Genomic DNA, 19,533 nt, shown 5'->3' with positions numbered 1-19,533 from the left:
AGACCAGGTGGAGCGCACGGAAAGGGGAGGAGACTGGGAAAGATCACTTCGGACTCTAGAGTCAAAATATATCATCGGTTTAAAAACAATGGCCCCCTGGGGATTAAACAACAATGAAGAGATGTGGGTACACCTATAGATACAAATTGGTATTGATTCAGTAACAGCATTGAAAATAACATCTTAGAATGCAATAATATAATCTTGTGGGTACATGCCTGTGAAATGCAAATTTGAGCATTATTCAACTGTGTTTTTGGACCAAGATTGCCCATCCAGGGCTCAATTAAGTATTGTCCAAACTAGTAATCCAGACAGGCCCATTCAGGGCAGTATCTCTGTGAGATGGGCGGGATTATGGCGAAAAATGGATATTTTGCCAAATATACTGCTGCCAATATCCTAGCCTTTTGTGGAAATGCTCAATCAACTTGTCTCAAAATGTACGCATATATAATGAAATAGTAACTTGTTGCTACATCTGTTTTTAAATTTGCACTAGAGCACTTTATTGTACATAGCGCCGTTTGGAAATATGAATTCATTTGCCTAATTGCATACTAAAAGATGGCCGCTGCATTGGTTTTCCAATTACAAACTAACCGTCATCTATGTTGTTGATGGGAGTGTGAAAAGTGGCTTTAAATGGCGCCGTGTAACATTGCACAGGTTGACACTGACGAAGCCTTCTGGCGAAACGCGTCTGTTGTGGGGGTTAGGGGCTTGAATTAAAAATTATCATCTATGATATCGGTGTGCTGGTCATTCTTCTAGCCGGATTGGAGTGGATTGTGTGGAAATATATATATATATATATATATATATATGTGTGCTTTTTATCAGTGTTGATGGTTTATCTTTGTGTTTTCGAACTCAATCTTGTTCTGAACTCCAGTCCAATTTTTGTCTTTGCTTTTCCATTCTTCATTGTGCTCTGTCCTCAAATGCTGTTGATTTGTCTCAATTACTAAACACAATTGTGCTCTGAAGTACGGTTAGGTTTTTTTTTCTTTGGATTCAATCGTTCTGTGAAGTTGAGTCCAAAGAGAATTTCTGTCAGCCTCAATGTAGTCTCCTTCAATGTTCGCTGCCAAGCTATGATAACTAATGAGAGGGGGGTGGGGCGGGAGTCTGGGGCGGTCGAAGATGAAGAATACTTCAGGGAAGAACTGGAATAGGATCACCCCAGAAGGTCGTTAACAGACACACTGCTCGGTGCAGAATTCAGTTGGTGATTTACCAGTTCTATTGGCTGAAGGATTTCAAAACTGGATTGGGGCTGCTCTTGATATTGTTACTACTTTGTCAAGTAATTGATAGTTTCTTACCTGCCGGTGTAGTTTTGCAGCTTGAGGAATTTTCTGGATTCACATGCTGTGCATTATTACGCCATCTAGTGGTTGGGTCTGGAATTTTCTTTTCCCTTTTTAGGGCTTGGGCCTACGTCACCACGAAGTGGGGGCGGAGCTTCCGAGCTCTTATGTATTAAAAAAAATAATTCTGAAAGGGGTCCGGGCTGGCACATTCCTTAGTGCGCGCAGCGTTTTTTATGGCATCTGCCTAGTGATTCGTCTTCGCTGTGCTGTGTATTTAGTAGCCTTGACATGATAGGCTATATGTAATTTACGGGCGCCATGTTTGGCATATTCTCGGCGGTTTCGCGCACGGCAGACTTATTAATCTTAATTAGGAGCTGTCAGAGTGCCCGTGTAATGCAATACAGATGGTGCGAGCACGTTCACCATTGCATTGCATGTATCATGCGCGCGTTTAACATTTACCTTTCGCGCACGGCAGTCCATTCATTTTAATTAGGAGCTGTCAGGGTGCCGCGTTCACGGCGGAGATAATGGAAAGAAGTTTCCTGTAGCTTCAAGGGCAGTCACAGTATTTTTTAAGATACCTCGCATACAAGCACCCTTGCCTCGCCAATCCGCGTGTCTTCTAAAATAAAAGTGCGCAGTCTTTCAATATTTCTGAAAAGATATTTCTGTTGTTGCACAAACATTTGCCTCTTCTCTGCGAGGAGTGATTTCCGTAGCTGTTTTCTCCTCCCTTCAATATGGTAGAGTTTAACAGAGATTTTCGCAATAAACAAAAACACCTATGTAGATTGCGGCGTGTTTTATTTGCCATCACCTTGAGTTGATTTTTACGTACGTTTTTCACACACACACAGTAGTGAGGGCAGAGTGTAGAGTAGTGAGGGCAGAGTAGTGAGGGCAGAGTAGGGAGGGCAGAGTAGTGAGGGCAGAGTGCAGAGTAGTGAGGGCAGAGTAGGGAGGGCAGAGTAGTGAGGGCAGAGTAGGGAGGGCAGAGTAGGGAGGGCAGAGTAGGGAGGGCAGAGTCGGGAGGGCAGAGTCGGGAGGGCAGAGTCGGGAGGGCAGAGTAGGGAGGGCAGAGTCGGGAGGGCAGAGTAGGGAGGGCAGAGTAGGGAGGGCAGAGTAGGGAGGGCAGAGTAGGGAGGGCAGAGTAGGGAGGGCAGAGTAGGGAGGGCAGAGTAGGGAGGGCAGAGTAGGGAGTGCAGAGTAGGGAGGGCAGAGTAGTGAGGGCAGAGTAGTGAGGGCAGAGTAGTGAGGGCAGAGTAGTGAGGGCAGAGTAGTGAGGGCAGAGTAGTGAGGGCAGAGTAGTGAGTGCAGAGTAGGGAGGGCAGAGTAGGGAGGGCAGAGTAGGGAGGGCAGAGTAGGGAGGGCAGAGTAGGGAGGGCAGAGTAGGGAGGGCAGAGTAGGGAGGGCAGAGTGCAGAGTAGTGAGGGCAGAGTGCAGAGTAGTGAGGGCAGAGTGCAGAGTAGTGAGGGCAGAGTGCAGAGTAGTGAGGGCAGAGTAGTGAGGGCAGAGTAGTGAGGGCAGAGTAGGGAGGGCAGAGCAGGGAGGGCAGAGTAGTGAGGGCAGAGTAGTGAGGGCAGAGTAGTGAGGGCAGAGTGCAGAGCAGTGAGGGCAGAGCAGTGAGGGCAGAGCAGTGAGGGCAGAGCAGTGAGGGCAGAGCAGTGAGGGCAGAGCAGTGAGGGCAGAGCAGTGAGGGCAGAGCAGTGAGGGCAGAGCAGGGAGTGCAGAGTAGGGAGGGCAGAGTGGGGAGGGCAGAGTGGGGAGTGCAGAGTAGGGAGTGCAGAGTAGGGAGTGCAGAGTAGTGAGGGCAGAGTAGTGAGGGCAGAGTAGAGAAGTGAGTAGTGAGTAGAGAAGTGAGTAGTGAGTAGAGTAGTGAGTAGTGAGTAGAGTAGTGAGTGGAGAGTAGTGAGTAGAGTAGTGAGTGCAGAGTAGTGAGTAGAGTAGTGAGTGCAGAGTAGTGAGTAGAGTAGTGAGTGCAGAGTAGTGAGTAGTGAGTGCAGAGTAGTGAGTAGAGTAGTGAGTAGTGAGTAGAGTAGTGAGTAGCGAGTGCAGAGTAGTGAGTAGAGTAGTGAGTAGAGTAGTGAGTAGAGTAGTGAGTGCAGAGTAGTGAGTAGTGAGTAGAGTAGTGAGTAGTGAGTAGTGAGTAGTGAGTAGTGAGTAGTGAGTAGAGTAGTGAGTAGAAAGTAGAGTAGTGAGTAGAGTAGTGAGTAGAGTAGTGAGTGCAGAGTAGTGAGTAGTGAGTAGAGTAGTGAGTAGTGAGTAGAGTAGTGAGTAGAGTAGTGAGTAGAAAGTAGAGTAGTGAGTAGAGTAGTGAGTAGTGAGTAGAGTAGTGAGTGCAGAGTAGTGAGTAGAGTAGTGAGTAGTGAGTAGAGTAGTGAGTAGAGTAGTGAGTAGAGTAGTGAGTAGTGAGTGGCGAGTAGTGAGTAGAGTAGTGAGTAGAGTAGTGAGTAGTGAGTGCAGAGTAGTGAGTAGAAAGTAGAGTAGTGAGTAGTGAGTAGTGAGTAGAGTAGTGAGTGGAGAGTAGTGAGTAGTGAGTAGAGTAGTGAGTGCAGAGTAGTGAGTAGTGAGTAGAGTAGTGAGTAGTGAGTAGTGAGTAGAGTAGTGAGTAGAGTAGTGAGTAGAGTAGTGAGTGCAGAGTAGTGAGTGCAGAGTAGTGAGTAGAGTAGTGAGTAGAGTAGTGAGTAGTGAGTGCAGAGAAGTGAGTAGAGTAGTGAGTAGAGTAGTGAGTAGAGTAGTGAGTAGAGTAGTGAGTAGTGAGTGCAGAGTAGTGAGTAGAGTAGTGAGTAGAGTAGTGAGTAGAGTAGTGAGTAGAGTAGTGAGTAGAGTAGTGAGTAGTGAGTGCAGAGTAGTGAGTAGAGTAGTGAGTAAAGTAGAGTAGTGAGTAGGACATCACAGGCAGCAGCTGTGCAAGCTTCTTACACTCACAAGGAGACCACAGGCAGCTGAGGTGCAATCTTCTCCCACTCACAAGAACGACATCACAGGCAGCAGCAGTGCAAGCTTCTTACACTCACAAGGAGACCACAGGCAGCAGAGGTGCAAGCTTCTCACACTCACAAGAAGGACATCACAGGCAGTAACGGTGCAATATTCTCACACTCACAAGGAGATCACTGGCAGTACACACCACATGAACACACTCCATAACACATAGCAACAATACATTGGCATTTACAATGCCATTAGCTCAAACTCAAATAAATCCGAGCCCGATTGCATTTCTAATGCTTGTTGTTAGTGGGTGTCGCCATCCCACCATTTGGTGTCGTCCTGTGACACAGGTGTGCTTCTTCTGGAAGCTCCCACCTTTAGTCGCCATCTTCAGAATCTTTTTTTTTCCCCTTTTTCTTGTCTCCTCTTTCTTGGTGGAGGAGGGCGGGTTCTCTAGTGAATACAGAAAATTCTTCAAGCTGCAAAACTACGCGGACAGGTAAGAAACTACACATTTTGAAGAGTGAATCTTTTCTGGATTCACATGCTGTGCATAGATTTTGTAGCAGTTTGCTAGTTTTGGTGTGGCTGGGTGGAAGATGAGCGTTGGTTTGTGAAAAGATGTTGCACGACTTTTTGTCCTACTTGTGCATTCTTATTCATTTGAATGTCCACACTGTACTGTTTTGTGAACGTGTGCACTGAAGGCCATGTTGTTGCCATGCTAATTTCCTGAATTGGAGTATTGGCAAGAAAGTAGATTGTTGCCCCTTTCTTTTTTGTTGAGGGAGCCCGCGGGGTTCCTTGTAATGTTTGTCCAGCATGTTTGTGCCATAATTGTATGGCTTGTGCAATCCATCTTGCAATTGTGTTCTTAGTTGCTGGTCTGCCAAGAAAACTGTTAGAAAAAGATGCAAAGAATTGCTTTGTCTTTCTGTATTCCTTTGTTTTTTCAATGTTTTTACAGGACTGCTCTTCTAGCGTCAAGAGTGTGCAATGCTTTCTCTGCTTGTGTTTTTGGCTTTTGGAAGAAAATTGGAATGGATTGGTTTACGTGGAATTTTGATACCACCTTTGGCATGAAATGTGGCTCTGTTCTCATGACAATTCTGTCATTATGTATTTGGAAGTAGGGTTCCTGTAATGTTAGTGTTTGCAACTCATTAACTCTACGTAGTGACGTTATTGCCGTTAAAAGGCGGTCTTCAGTGTGAGCATTTGTGGCGTTGCCTTGCGTAGTGGTTCAAATGGTGCCTTCATCAGCTGAGCAAGTACTACATTTAGATTCCATGTGGGTGCTGGCACTGTGTTTAGTGGGGCAATTCTTTTTGCCCCTTCCAGAAAACTATTAACCATGTGAGAAGTGAAGAATATTCCCTGTGAGTCCTCTTGTATATGCTATAATTGCTGGTAAGTCAACTTTCAGTGATACATAGGTTAGTTTATTCTGCATTAGATGTGTTAAGTACCTTAGAACTGTTTTGCTTGCGTGATATTTTGGGAAAGACCTTCTCCGAGGCACCATAGAGAGTATCTTTTCCATTTTGCTGTTAGCATTTTCTAGTGGCCAGCTTTCTTGCTTCCCTTAGGACTGCCATAGTACTTTCTGGTAGCTTTAGGTGCGCAAATTCTATGCCCTCAGAGCCATGCTGCCAGACTCAGGCTTTCTGGATCTGGGTGGAGGACTCTTCCTTCTTGCATGGTTAATAAGTCTTGTCTGTTTGGCAATTTGTAAATTATCCCATTATCTCTGAGAACCATGTTTTCCTCGCCCATTGTGGGGCAATAAGAACCATTATCATGTGGCTGATCTTGCACTTGTTGATTACTTTGTGGAGTAGTGGTTTCGAGGGAAAAGCGTAAGCAAATCTCCCTGACCAGTTTATCCATAGCGCATTCCCTAGGAACTGATTGCAAGGTTGCCTGGACGCAAATTGTTGGCATTTTACATTTTGGGGTGCTGCACAGAGGTCGAACTCTGGAGTTCCCCATTTGCGAAAAATGTTGTTGAGTTCGTATTGATTCATCTCCCACTCGTGGGATGACAAAGCTTCTCTGCTCAGTCTGTAAGCCTCTACACTGTCCTTGCCTGGCAGGTGGATTGCTATTAAGTTTATGTTCCGTAAATCGCCCACGTCCAGAGTTGCTGAGCTAGAGTCGAAAGTGTTACAGAATGTGTTCCCTTTGTTTGTTTATGTAAAACATGTGGTTGTATTAGAGTTGTGTTCCCGTGCAACTCTTTCTGAAAGGCTTTTAAGGGAAGGAACACGGTCTTTAACTCTCGGATGCTGATGTGCTGTACAGCTTCCTGCTGTGTCCACAGTCCCCTCACTTTGAGGTTGTCCATGTGAGCTCCCCTCTCGATTTGTGAGGCATCTGTTGTTAGTGTCACTGTTGGAGTTGGTTGCTTGAAGAGACTCCCTTGGGATATGTCCCCTTTGTTTCACCATGATATTTCTTCCTATATTTTTTGTGTGACAACCACTAGATCCTCCCAACATCCGTTGCTTGTGACCATTGTGCTGGAAGCCATTCCTGGAATGGTCTCATGTGTAGGCGGATGTTTGGAATTAAGTGAATGCATGAAGCCATCATCTCTAGTAACTTCCCCATTGTCCTCACTGTCAGCTTGCCCCTTCCAGTGTATAGCTGTGTCTCCTTCAATAAGGCTATTGCTCGTTTCTCGCTTGGGAATACTTTCCCCACTACTGTATCTATTCTTGCTTCTAAGAACCTTTTGTCTTGTTCCGGCGAAGATTTGTCCCAGTGTATTGAAAAACCAAGGTGGATTAGTGTATCTATTACCTGGTGTATGTGCTGTTCGCAGACTTCGCACGAGTTTGCCCTTACTAACCAGTCGTCTAGGTACGGGTATACATGCATTCCCTGTCTTCTTAAGTGTGCAGCTACTGTTGCTAGACACTTTGTGAACACTCTTGGTGCTGACTTTAGACCGAAAGCTAGCACTTTGAATTGGTAGTGTATATCGTGGATTACAAATCTAAGTAACCTTTTGTGTCAGTTGTTCATTGGGATGTGCAGATCAGCATCCTTTAAATCTATGGTAGCCATGTAGTCTCCCTTGTCTATGGGGTATTACCTCTTGCAGGGTCGTCATCTTGAATCTTTGCATTTTTCTGACTTGTTGAGGAATCTGAGATCTACGATAGGATGTATGTTCCGTCTATCTTTGGGATTAGGAAGCACGTAGAGTAATTTCCCTTGTTTCTTTCTTTGTGAGATACATGTTCTATTGATTCTTTTGCTTGTAGTTCCTGTACTTCTTGCAGTAACAGAGTAGTTTCTCCCTTTTTTTTTTTTTAACAGAGTTTTATATAGCGCGAACTTGACCCGAAGGTATCGGGTATCAGAGCGCTTTACATAGCACCGTTGCGTTTACATGAGGACACATTATTTTTTTTGTTATGCACAGGGAGCTTAAGTGATATGCCCAGAATGACAGGATGTTCAGCATCGTTGCCGAGCCTCGAACCCAAGTCCCCAGATTCGAGGTCGACCACCCAAGCCGTTAGGCCAACTCCTCTCCCCTTTGGAAAGTATTTTCATCTTTTGCCTTCTGTTTGGAGATGTTTTGACTAGTTCTATGCAGTAACCGTATTGTATTATGTTTGAAATCCATTTGTCAAAAGTGATTTCTTTCCATTTTTGGTGGAAATTCTTTAGTCTGCCTCCTACTAGTGTAGAATGTTGGAGGAACTGTGTGCACCCTCTGTGATCTTTCTGGAGTGTGTGCCGTGTTTGAAATGCAGTCATTTAGCTTGTGTGGCTGCTCCCCCCCCCCGCACACCCCCAGGCTCCATTGATATGTCCTCTCCCTCATTGAAGGTAATCTCTACCATGGATACGGCCTGCTTTTTCTGCCCAACACAGACTGCACCATATTCTAAGATGCAAGCCATATTTGGGGGCATTGTGGGTCTACAGTCAAAGTCGGAGAGAGTCATACGACTCCACCCAAATTAACGCCAAGTAAAAAAGAACATAGATTTCCAGACAGCAGGTGAATCTAGATTTCAAGCTGCAAAATCCGCAGTGTCCACCATGTAAAGTGCTATTGCCTTTCAAGACACTCATAGGGCCCAGGCATGTAAAGCCCCATTTCAGGAATCCACATTGGAACCAGTATGAAAAGCACCAGTTGTATGCAATGATCCACAGAGCACCTAGCATATAGCGCACAGTTGACATCGCAGTAGAAAGAGCATGGATTCCGGGTTGTCAATTCCTCACCCATCCACCCTGTGTTGAACTCTCAACTTCAGTCTTCACATATCAGGCTAGGAATAGCAAAGGCTAGTGCTGGTTCATGCCATATCATTTTTATTTGCGAGTTACTACAAAAGGGTCGCTGCTGCCTGCTATCCTCTGCTGAGCTTTGGTCGCCATCAAAGCTACTCTCCACCAGTTGCCAGACCCGGACAGTTTACACTGCAAAGCATGTCACAGTTTGCAGGCTTTGGTAGACCCAATGAGCAATATGCCCCACCCAGCCCCTCTACCCCAAAATCCGGAACATTTCACAAATCAACTAGAACTTGGATTCCTACACCCCTTTGGACTGTGCTCCAAAGAAGGGTTGGTGACCCCCCACCCCAGTGAACCATTCCCATTGCACGTGGTACATTCCTGCAACCTTGACAATTGTTCGCACTGAGCCCGTGCAGACTCTACATTCCAGTAAACTGTTCCTCTGCACCTCTTAAAACTGCATGTGCACATGGGGCACCTACAGCACAAGGTATCACGCCCACCCACGGATTATAGGTAGACCACCCTTGCCCCCACCATGCCACACAGGGTGCAGCCCCCTGGGTCTTGGCACAGGGGCAGCCTCCCACGGAGTACCACATGCACAGAAAAATAAAGCAAAAACGCTGTAAAGCTGCTTATGCAACACAAGCGTAAATGCAGCAACACCATGAATTATGCATTTTTCTTATTACTGGCCAGCCACAAAGTGCTCACACTATATTAACTGCCATACAGTGCCATGGATGCAAAAATAGGACAACGGCTGCATAAAGAAAAAAACAATCATACTTTACCTAATCCAGAGGATGAGGAGACGCTCTCCGTGATCGAGGAAGTTTCTATATGGTCTAGCAAAAGCCCTTCCATTAAGGGAAGGGAAATTTCTGATGACGGAACAGAAGAATCGTATATTCCTGAATCTCGAGGCATATCTGGTGGATTGGTCACTTTCACCACATGCAACAAAGGCTGAAGCAGCACACCTTCCGCTCCCATGTCCTGCGAATCACATTCACTCATGTTTAAGTGTTGAATTAAAGATCGCGAGTTTGAATTAATAGCATTGACCACAACGCCATCTGAATCACCTTCGGGTAAATGTTGGCTTGTTACATCATTTAAAACCAGGCCAGAGTCAAACTTTACCATCACGGGCTCGTGTGAAGGAAGAGGTGGCGAAGAAGATACTGGGGTCAATTGCTTTTCAAACCAGTCAGGCTCTTGGTCGATATACTGGTGCATGTTGCAGATTGCAACATAAAGGGCGCGGCCAGACTTGCTCCTAAAGTAGTTTCTCTTGCTTATGTTGGCAGGAAACTGCTCGGGGTCCTGCAAACTCTGGTCCTTGGAGTGTAGACGAGAGTAGAGCTGAGGCAGATGATCCATAAGCTTGAACTTGGTAGTCATATCCAGGACACCCGGAATGTCGCTCTCGCAGGAGTAATCAAAGTACACTGAAATAAACCTGCAAAGCTCTTCTGAGTTCTGCTTCATCTGGCGTAGCTTCTCAGTCATCATTAATATAGCATGTACAAAAAGATCTTCCTTCTCAGGTTCTCTCTTTGGGCCTTTCTCCAGCTTCTTCATCCTCTTTTCCACAAAGTACTTCATGCCTTTGGAACACACGATGATGAAGTAGTGGCATTCTTTCATTTTACGCTTCAACCAGTCCTTCTGGCCACTTTTGCGGATTTTGATGTGCTCCCACATATCCAGTGCGACCTAAAAAAAGAATACAAGAAAATGGTTTATACATTATTCAATGGTATATGCTCTACATTTGATGGGTTAAGTTAGCAGAGAACATGATATATCTATGCATATCTTTCTATGAGATAGATAGATCAAATGTTACTAAAAAAAATAAAAAGTGGTGACGTGTTTGCACACAGTGAAAGGCCATCTTTCAGTTTTTTATTTCTGCATTTGGTTGAACTGGTACTCTGGAGGTTATATTTTTGCCCAGCCACTCAGCCAGCATTACCATGTGTTACAAACGACAAAATAATAAACCTCTGACCCTCTGCTTACTTGCAGCTGAGGGACTACCTAGCAGGCAGGCAACGAGTGTAAACAAGACTCTCAGCCCTGTCCTAACCCATCACACCCAGCACTTGAGCTCTCTGAAACAGGCACACCTACTGGCGGGTTAAGCACCGCTGAAAATAAAATAAAAACTATTTAAGTGTGGAGCCATATTAGCAGGGATACTTTACAAATATGAATAAAGTGTAGTGTTCAAAAATGGGAAAACAGCTAAATCCAAAGGTAGATCAGCTAAATCCAAAGGTAGATCACCAGAGTTAAACTTCATCAGTATCCTCTTTTCACCCCTTTCTTTCCTGTTTCTCTCTTTCTATCATCCTTTGCCTAATTTCCCAGCAAGTCAATGCAGGGGGGATTAGCTAAATATATATATCTCAAAGTACCTGTAATTACTGCAACACAAACTAAGTTTGGCTAACCTCGTAGCAGAAATGCTAATGTACTTGTTTTTATCAAATTAATAAAATACTTAGAAATCAGTAAATAGCACGCGCTCCTTATTTCTGCACCTAAGTAGGAATGGCTAAAGTGCTCTCTGAACACTAGGTGTCGCCCTTGCCGCATTTATACAACGCTGTAGAATGTATTGTCTCCATCTTGCGAAACACGTTCACGAAAAAAGAATCCGCATGAAACACGCAGGCAGCGTTATAGAAGCAACAATTACAAGCTTTCCTAGATCATGGACAAAAATTGCCCTTAAAAGCAGATGTACACAGTATGTCTGAGTATAAACAGTTTCGGAAATCAAACAATACAGCTCAGGGCCTTGTGGTGTGCGCTCTAGTCTAGGTGCGCATACGCGATGACGCGATGACGCACTAGACTAGAGCGGAGAGGTCGCGCATGCGCAGAGGCGAGGGGAGAGAGGCGCGAAAGACAAGAGCGGCAGTTGGCGACCGGAGCTGGGGATAGTTAGACGCTCGGCGCCCTTAGCTCTACAATACATGCATAAATGTATGAAAATAAACCTATGTTAATTACTATACTGACTCAGAGTGTTCAGTGGAGGAAACAACTTTACAGTGGCGACGAGGCTGGGACTTGGACACCACCCGGTGCAAGGACGACAGCAGACACCCCCACAGCCATCCTCAAGAGTCAGCAAGGCTAATCACCGGCAAAGAAGAGCTAAAGGGCGTGGCAGCAGCGCAGCATCAAGGCAATAAGCTGAACACCAGCCACACAAGTCAGGTCAGTGTGGCCCTAGACTTCAGGAGCCCCCAGGCTGCATCCTGGCAACCAAGGGAGACTCTCCAGAGCCAGAGGAAAGGGGGGAGAAGGCACAGTCTGCGCACAGTGCGAGAAGTACAACCCCAGGGAGCCCAAGGGGCCAAATTGACACATCAGGGAGCGCAGGAGTGTCAGGTGAACCCAACCAAAGGAGAGTCCAGGAAGAAAGACCCAGAGGTGAGGGAAGAATGGCGAATCAGGCGTCGGCCCTGATGGCTCCAGTTCCGTTTCTACCGAGACCAGGTGAACCCCAACTCAAATGGGAAGACTGGAAAGATTATTTCCTAAATTACATTGAGGCCCTGGGTGATGAAAGCGAAAGTGAGTTCACGCCGGAAAGGAAAAAGAGACTGTTGCTTCACAACTTAGGCCCAGAAGGGGTGAGAGTGTTTAAGAACCTGGTACCCAAAGAGAGGGGTGCAGCGGAGACGGATGTGTTTGCAAATGCGCTAGATGACCTGGACTGCCATTACCGCCCAGCGGTCTGCGTCTCGATAGACCGCTATAACTTCCAGCAGCGGAAACAGGAGGCGGGAGAGTCCATTGATGATTACGTGGCAGCCCTTCGCCGTCTAGCAATCACATGTAGGTATGGCAACCTGCAGGATGAGTACATTAAGGACCAGATTGTAATGCACACCACCAGCAGGTCGGTGCAAGACAAGCTGTGGGCAATGAATGAGACAACCCTGAAAGAAGTGGTGGCGATGGTCAAAAAGGCCGAAATGTCGAAGAGAGGTGCAGACGCGGCGAAAAGGGAAAGTGGCCCAAGACAGATGGTCAACAAGATTGAGGAGGCACCACAATCCAGTAAACCCAAAAGTAACTTCGGGGACCCGAGGAAAGATATGAGAGGAGCTGGGAAACAGGTGACTCGCTCTGGCCAGGGATCAAAATTCGCATGCTACAGATGTGGTAGTGCAGCACACGCGGCCCAGGACCGGCGTTGTCCCGCGTTCCGCGCCAGGTGCTCGTTCTGTGGGTTGACTGGCCATTTCGAAAAAGTCTGCCGAAAGAAAGGGGCGAAGTCCATGGTTAAGTGCATAGATGCAGCAGCGGCCAACGTAAGTGAGGAAGACGAAGTGGATGATGATGATCTAGTCCTGTGCATAGAGGACCAAGTTTTGGACGTGTCCGGCAAGCGTAGAGACAAACCCCGCACCGACATGCTCATAGGGGGTGTCAAAGTACACGTGGCCGTGGATTCTGGATCCCCCTGGACCATAGTACAAAGGTCGATATGGGAAGAGGACTTCGTACCTGCCATAGGTCCTGACTTGAAGCCGCCGGACATCAGACCCATCTCGTATACCGAGAATACCATCCCCCTGGTTGGGTGCAGGGACTTGGAGTTCGAATTCCGAGGACGGTCAGCCACGTGCACCCTGTATGTAGCTGAAAAAGGCCCATCGGTACTGGGATGGAGAGATGCAGGTGATCTCGGTATCATCCTCAATCCTGGGGGGAAAGAACAGATCCTGCTAACAGACGAATGGCCCCTCTCGAAGGAGGAGGATTGGAAGGTGGCATACTCCAAAGTATTCGAGGGCACAGTTGGAAAACTGGACAAATTCGTGCACAAGATGGTCATCAAGGAGGGAGCAGTGCCAGTGGTGCATAAAGTACGGAACATACCGATGTCTACGAGTGAGGCGGTGCGCCAAGAACTAATGAGGTTAGAAGAGCAAGACATCATTGAACCAGTGGACAGTGCGGAATGGCTATCGCCCTTGGTGGTAGTTAAGAAGCCGAACGGCAAGGTCAGGCTCTGTGTGGACCTAAGGGAGCTCAACAAAAGCCTTGTAGTGGAGAGATTTCCGCTCCCCAGAATAGATGAGATGCTGGCGAAGACTAAAGGGATCAACCATTTCTCCACCATAGACCTGACGTCTGCGTACTACCAGATAGAATTGCATCCATCGAGCAAGAAGTACACAGCCTTCATAACGCCCTTTGGATGCTATCAATTCAAGAGAATGCCGTTCGGCCTGGCATCTGCTGCGGCCGTGTTCCAGAAACTTATGCATAGGTTGTTCAAGGACATTCCGGGAGTGCAATACTTCCAAGATGACATATTAGTGATGGGCTCCGACAAAAGCGAACACGACAGGAAGCTACACCGAGTGCTGGGAGTGCTGCAAAGCAGGGGATTGACGGCGGAATGGAGCAAGTGTAGAATAGGGTCCCGCTCTGTGACCTACCTGGGGCACGAGATAGGGACGCACGGCATATCACCGAAGGAACAAAATGTGAGAGCAATAAAAGATGCCAAGGCTCCAACTACCAAAGAGGAAGTGCGGTCATTCCTCGGAATGGCCGAGTATTACAGCCGGTTTGTCAGACATTTTGCCACCAGAACGCACCGGATGAGACAGCTAATCAGGAACAATGCAAAGTTCGAATGGGATGCGGAGGCCCAATCCGAATTCGAGTCCATTAAAGACTGCATCAGCCACGCCATCCCACTGCAAGGGTATGTCCCCACCGGAAAGACAGTGGTGACAACTGACGCAAGTGACAAGGGCCTGGGAGCTGTCTTGGCGCAAGAAAGGGAAGATGGTGCCAAGGAAACGATCTGTTTTGCATCCAGGGCGCTGTCCCCGACGGAACAACGGTACAGCGTAATCGAAAAAGAGATGCTGGCGGTCACATGGGCACTGAGCAAGTTTCGCCAGTTCATATGGGGCACAAGATTCAGGCTCCAAACGGATCACAAGCCACTCATCAAGGTGTTGACGTCATCGGGTCATGACACGGCCACCCCGAGGATAGCGAAGATGACCTTAAAGTTGCTGGACTATACATATGATGTGGAATACCTTCCAGGAACACAGAACAGAGTAGCTGATTACCTCAGCCGGGCGGCAGCTATGGAGGAGGCGCCAGGTGAGGCCCAGGACACAGAGGAGATGGTGGCCAGCATGGAGGACCACGAAACGTCGATCAGTGCACAAGAGTGGCAGGCAGCTTATGAGCTCGATGAGGAAAAGGTGGAAGTTAGGAAACATCTTACCATGGGCTGGCCGGACAAGAAGAAGCTCAAGGAAGGTGTGCGACGATTTTATGAAATGAGGGAGGAACTATCCCTGAGTGACTCAGGAATATTCTTGTACAGAGGAGAGAAAGTGGTGCCCCCAGTGACACTGATACCAAGACTGCTGAAATTGCTCCATGAGGGGCATTTGGGCATCGTAAAAACCAAGGCGTTGGTCAAACAGATGTATTGGTGGCCGGGAATGGATAATCACATAGAGAGACAAGTGAGGGAGTGTGAACAGTGCCAGGGCGCGGATAAGGTGCTTCGGCCACTCAGACCAGCTCTAGGGAAGTTCGACACCCCACGAGGCCCGTGGGAAGAAGTGGCCATTGACATTCTGGGGCCCGTGCTGGACAGCAGAGGAGTGAATAAGTACATTTGCGTGATAATTGACAAATACTCCAAGTGGCCGGAAATAGACTTACAAGAGTCGATGGACACGGAGACGATCCTCAAGTTTCTAACCTCGGTGTTCCTCAGAGAAGGAATACCAAAATCCATTCTTAGTGACAATGGACCGCAATTTGTGTCAGACAAGTGGGGAAGATACATGAAGAGAAATGGGATCGAGGTGAAACACACGGCCGTGTACCATCCGGCTTGCAACGGCCAGGTCGAAAGGTTTAACAGGGTGCTCATGGGCTCCATCCAGGCGGCCATTTCGCAAGGAAAAGACTGGGAGATGGAAGTGATGAACATGCTGTGGGCTTACCGGATAACGCCCTCGGTAGTGGGGTACAGTCCGTTCCAAGTGCTTAGGGGACGCCATCCCTTCACCCGGGACAATGTGGCCTGGAGGGAGAAGACCATCACCAGCAAGTGGTCCCCGGCGGTGGTACAACACAACCTGGAGAAGGCCCAGAGGATCTACGCAGCCCACTATGACAAGCGACGAAGCACTAAGGACACGGCATTGGAAAAAGGGGAGTGGGTTAGGATCAAACTTCCCACTCTGCAAAAGAAAGGCGATAGTAAGTTCAGCCAGCCGCTACAAGTCAAGGAAGTGCGTGGGAGGGCGGCTCTCCTCAGTGATGGAAAGGTCTGGTCGCAAGACCGCATGGCCAGAGTCAACAAAATATTAGTTTGGCCCAAGGTTGAGGTGGAAGAGAGTAGCAGGAATGACCAGGAGGCCAGAGCCGTCTCGGAGCAAGGCACGGATAATCATGAAGAAGGCGCAAGGGTCGACAGTGAAATGGAAGCCTGGGGAGCCAGGTTGTCCGAGGACCGTGATGAACAGGTGAACGCAGAACAGAGAGCAGATGCGAGAGAAGCCGGGGTGTCCCGAGGAGAGACAGAAGTGTCAGAGAGCATGCCGGTAAGACACACCCGCAGTGGAAGGGCAGTTATTGTGCCCTCTCGTTATAGAGACTTTGATATGGAAGGACATTAGATGGGTGCTGCCCCCCCTGGGTGGCCCACCAAGACTATTCCCAGTTGAAGGACACCCCACCTGGTGGGAAGGGGGAACACGCTTATGTTTTCGATTAAAGGAGGGAGATATGTGGTGTGCGCTCTAGTCTAGGTGCGCATACGCGATGACGCGATGACGCACTAGACTAGAGCGGAGAGGTCGCGCATGCGCAGAGGCGAGGGGAGAGAGGCGCGAAAGACAAGAGCGGCAGTTGGCGACCGGAGCTGGGGATAGTTAGACGCTCGGCGCCCTTAGCTCTACAATACATGCATAAATGTATGAAAATAAACCTATGTTAATTACTATACTGACTCAGAGTGTTCAGTGGAGGAAACAACTTTACAGGCCTATGCATTAAAACATAATTTGGAAAGATAACAGTATTCTATACAGTGCTTTATTCAATGTATACTGTTTTTCGTGAAAGGAACGTTTACCCAAGCTAGTACATGCCAAAGGTACACTTTTCTAAAAAAAATATTTAAAATGTGCCTTTAATTGCAAGCCCAGTATTTAGTTGCTACCAGGTTTAAAATAAATGCCCGAGCCTAAGTGCCATTTCTGTACGAGCATGATTTGGACAAACTTTCCCCTGCGGCAAACTGCACACCGATAATAATGCATCTACCTCACAGCCGCAGAAGTCCTGCAGAAAGGACGCGAAGCACTGGATGACGTTGACGTGCTTGGGGCAGTCGCGGCTGGAATAGCAAATGAAGACCTTGGGCCGGTGTCGGGGCCTCTCCGCTGGCAGCGCCGCCGAGTACGCCGAGGACTCGGAGCTCTCTTCGTCCAAGTGAGAATAAATGTTTTCTGCAATGGAAAGGGAGAACATATTAACTATTCAAGTTCCTGTAGAGAAATGCTACACGATTGGCTGTCTTTTTTGGCGGGAAATTGCTGGTGGGCAGCACTGTTAAGCCTTGTGTAGGCCACCGTTGTATAGACCTAAATTGGGGACCCTGGCACCTCTGACAGGTGACCTGTGCAGTATCTGTCCACAGGATGTCAGATGGAGTGGTCACTTTCCCGAGAAGAATTTCCCTATTAAGGCTGTTACGCTACCTTTACAGCAAACTTGTTTATATCGCCAACGTTATTACATCATTAAACCCATAAGTGTAATGCTTGACATAACTCACCTTCACCGGCAGGAAACGGAGTTCTAAGTTAATGGGGAACAAAATCTTCTGCAATGCAAATTAAATTACATATACAGCTTGAAAATCTGCAAATGATACAGTGGAACTTCCAGACTAAAATCGATGTAAAAACGTGAGTAATGCCATGTGAAGACGTCATCGAGACTGTAAAGATTAATAAAGAGGGGGGCACCTTTTATTTAGTAACATTATACCTCTATGTACTGAATGTTGGATTATGTAGCTGGAATGAAAAATATATACTCTAAATTTATTAGTCTCAACTATAAGCCCGACAAACAATGCTATAGTATTCCACATATATTTTACAGGGATTATCACAACAAAACAAAAAATAATAATAAAGATTTTCAGCGCTCATGGTTGGAACTAGAGAGTAGAATGTACATCAAAGCCTAGGCACACATCAGAGTAAATAAACAGTATGTATAGTCACTACACAATTTGTGCACATTCAAAACAATACCAGAACACAGTGATCATCCGTGAGGCAGTCCATAGCATACTCGCTACAGATCCTTGCTTAGTGCAGCCACCGTCTGACGCTTTGCACCCTCACGGCACCCGCATCAGGAAACTTTTAAAAAAACAGACGAGTTTACGTACATTGACCAGTACTACTTTAAAGAATTAGCCCAGCCGGGTTGGAAGGATCACTGGCAGAGCAATTACAAAGACCTTTTTCTTCTCCATTCAGCCCTGAGGAAGTCTCGGAACTATTTCCAAATGCGACGAAACACGTGTCGGCTGGTTCTGTTTTGGTCGGATGAAAAACTGAATTAAAGACAAAGCAACATTACCTTCATATGTTCATGGATCATTGTTTTGAATGTGCACAAATTGTGTAGTGACTATACATACTGTTTATTTACTCTGATGTGTGCCTATGCTTTGATGTACATTTTGGAAGTGTGAGAACCTCTTCCCACACAATATTGAGGGGTTATAGGGCTCATCCCCATACCTAGTAGCACCATCCTAATATAATTACAGAGCAAAGAATTGCGTCACACAGCTGAGCGCCTACATTCCCTGGCCTTCAAAAGCCCTTCTCTATAGACTCAGAGTAGAATGTGTAGGGGTTTTTTCTGCTCTACCTTTAGGACAAAATATAAATATCCATATGTCTGCACTTTATCGATCTGATACTTGGGTCTTGGTTCCACCCACACTATCCCAATTCTCCCTGTAATAAGCTGCTCTGAGCAGCAAAGAGTTCGAATCTGACCTTGCCTGGACAAGCATCAAAAGCTGTTCAGAAGCAACTTAGAGGTCACTTTGCTTTTCCGGAGTTCCATGTTAATTTGCTCATCAGGTTGTTCATTTCTGCTTACACTGTACGTCTGTATTATAACTGGCACAGTGGCAATATGGCATTTCTCTCATGGTGCCAATCTGGCATTTATCTGTTGCCCATGTTTGGCAACTTTTCTTTTTTTCAGTTCTGCTGAAGTTGCATGGCACAAAACCGAGTCACACAGGGAAGAAGCAGACTTCGAGCACCATTGTGGGCACAGACTTCTTCCATGCTGGCCAGCAAGCACGAGTACCTACAAATACATTTCATTTTGTTTCTGAGCCACTGCTATGTCTGGTGCGTTTCTCTCATTGTCCCGGGAGGGTGTCAAAGTATTTCTATAACACTACCTAATTATGGGGAAAAAATATATGGAGACCACCAGCCTGAAGACCCCAGGCTGTTAAAACTCAATTTTGGTGAACTTTTCAAAACAAGGAAAACCCCCTTTGGCTGGAACCATTTGGGAAAATTGAACAAGACCAGAAAAAGAACAACAAGAAAACAGCAGAAGGAAACCAGGGACAGAGAAATGGGGCAGAGGTTCTGGTGTATAGGCATGGGAAGAAGCACTAGGGCCTGGCAATGTTAGTGGTACTTAGCTAGAGGTACTAGGGTAAAGGGAGAGGTAGAAAATGTAGGGGCATAGGTAGCCAGGGAATACCTAAGGGTAGAGGTTCTGGATTGTAGACAGCGGGGTATAGAGCTGATCAAGTATAAGTAGGAGTAGAGGAACTAGGCACAGGTAGGAGTAAAGGTAGGCATATGTAGGAGTAAAGGTACCGGTAGAGGTACCAAGGTGTAGACAAGTATGGTTT

At 46.8% G+C, this 19,533-nt stretch overlaps 1 protein-coding gene across 1 annotated transcript in view; it reads right to left on the bottom strand.

Moving 5' to 3' along the window:
* Window positions 1–19,533, bottom strand: part of IL17RD (interleukin 17 receptor D) — a 219,434-nt gene that overhangs the window by 15,858 nt on the left and 184,043 nt on the right. Inside the window, exons 11-12 of the mRNA XM_078661574.1 lie at window positions 16,884–17,068; window positions 9,323–10,250 (exon numbers count right to left, since the gene is read on the bottom strand). Coding sequence (XP_078517700.1) covers window positions 9,323–10,250; window positions 16,884–17,068 — 1,113 coding nt within the window. The remainder of the gene's footprint in view (window positions 1–9,322; window positions 10,251–16,883; window positions 17,069–19,533) is intronic.

This window comes from Lissotriton helveticus, chromosome 9, assembly GCF_964261635.1.
Source record: "Lissotriton helveticus chromosome 9, aLisHel1.1, whole genome shotgun sequence".
Taxonomy (NCBI): Eukaryota; Metazoa; Chordata; class Amphibia; order Caudata; family Salamandridae; genus Lissotriton; species Lissotriton helveticus.
The sequence above is the reverse complement of the archived record's forward strand: the minus strand, read 5'-3'. Positions and strand labels throughout refer to the sequence as shown.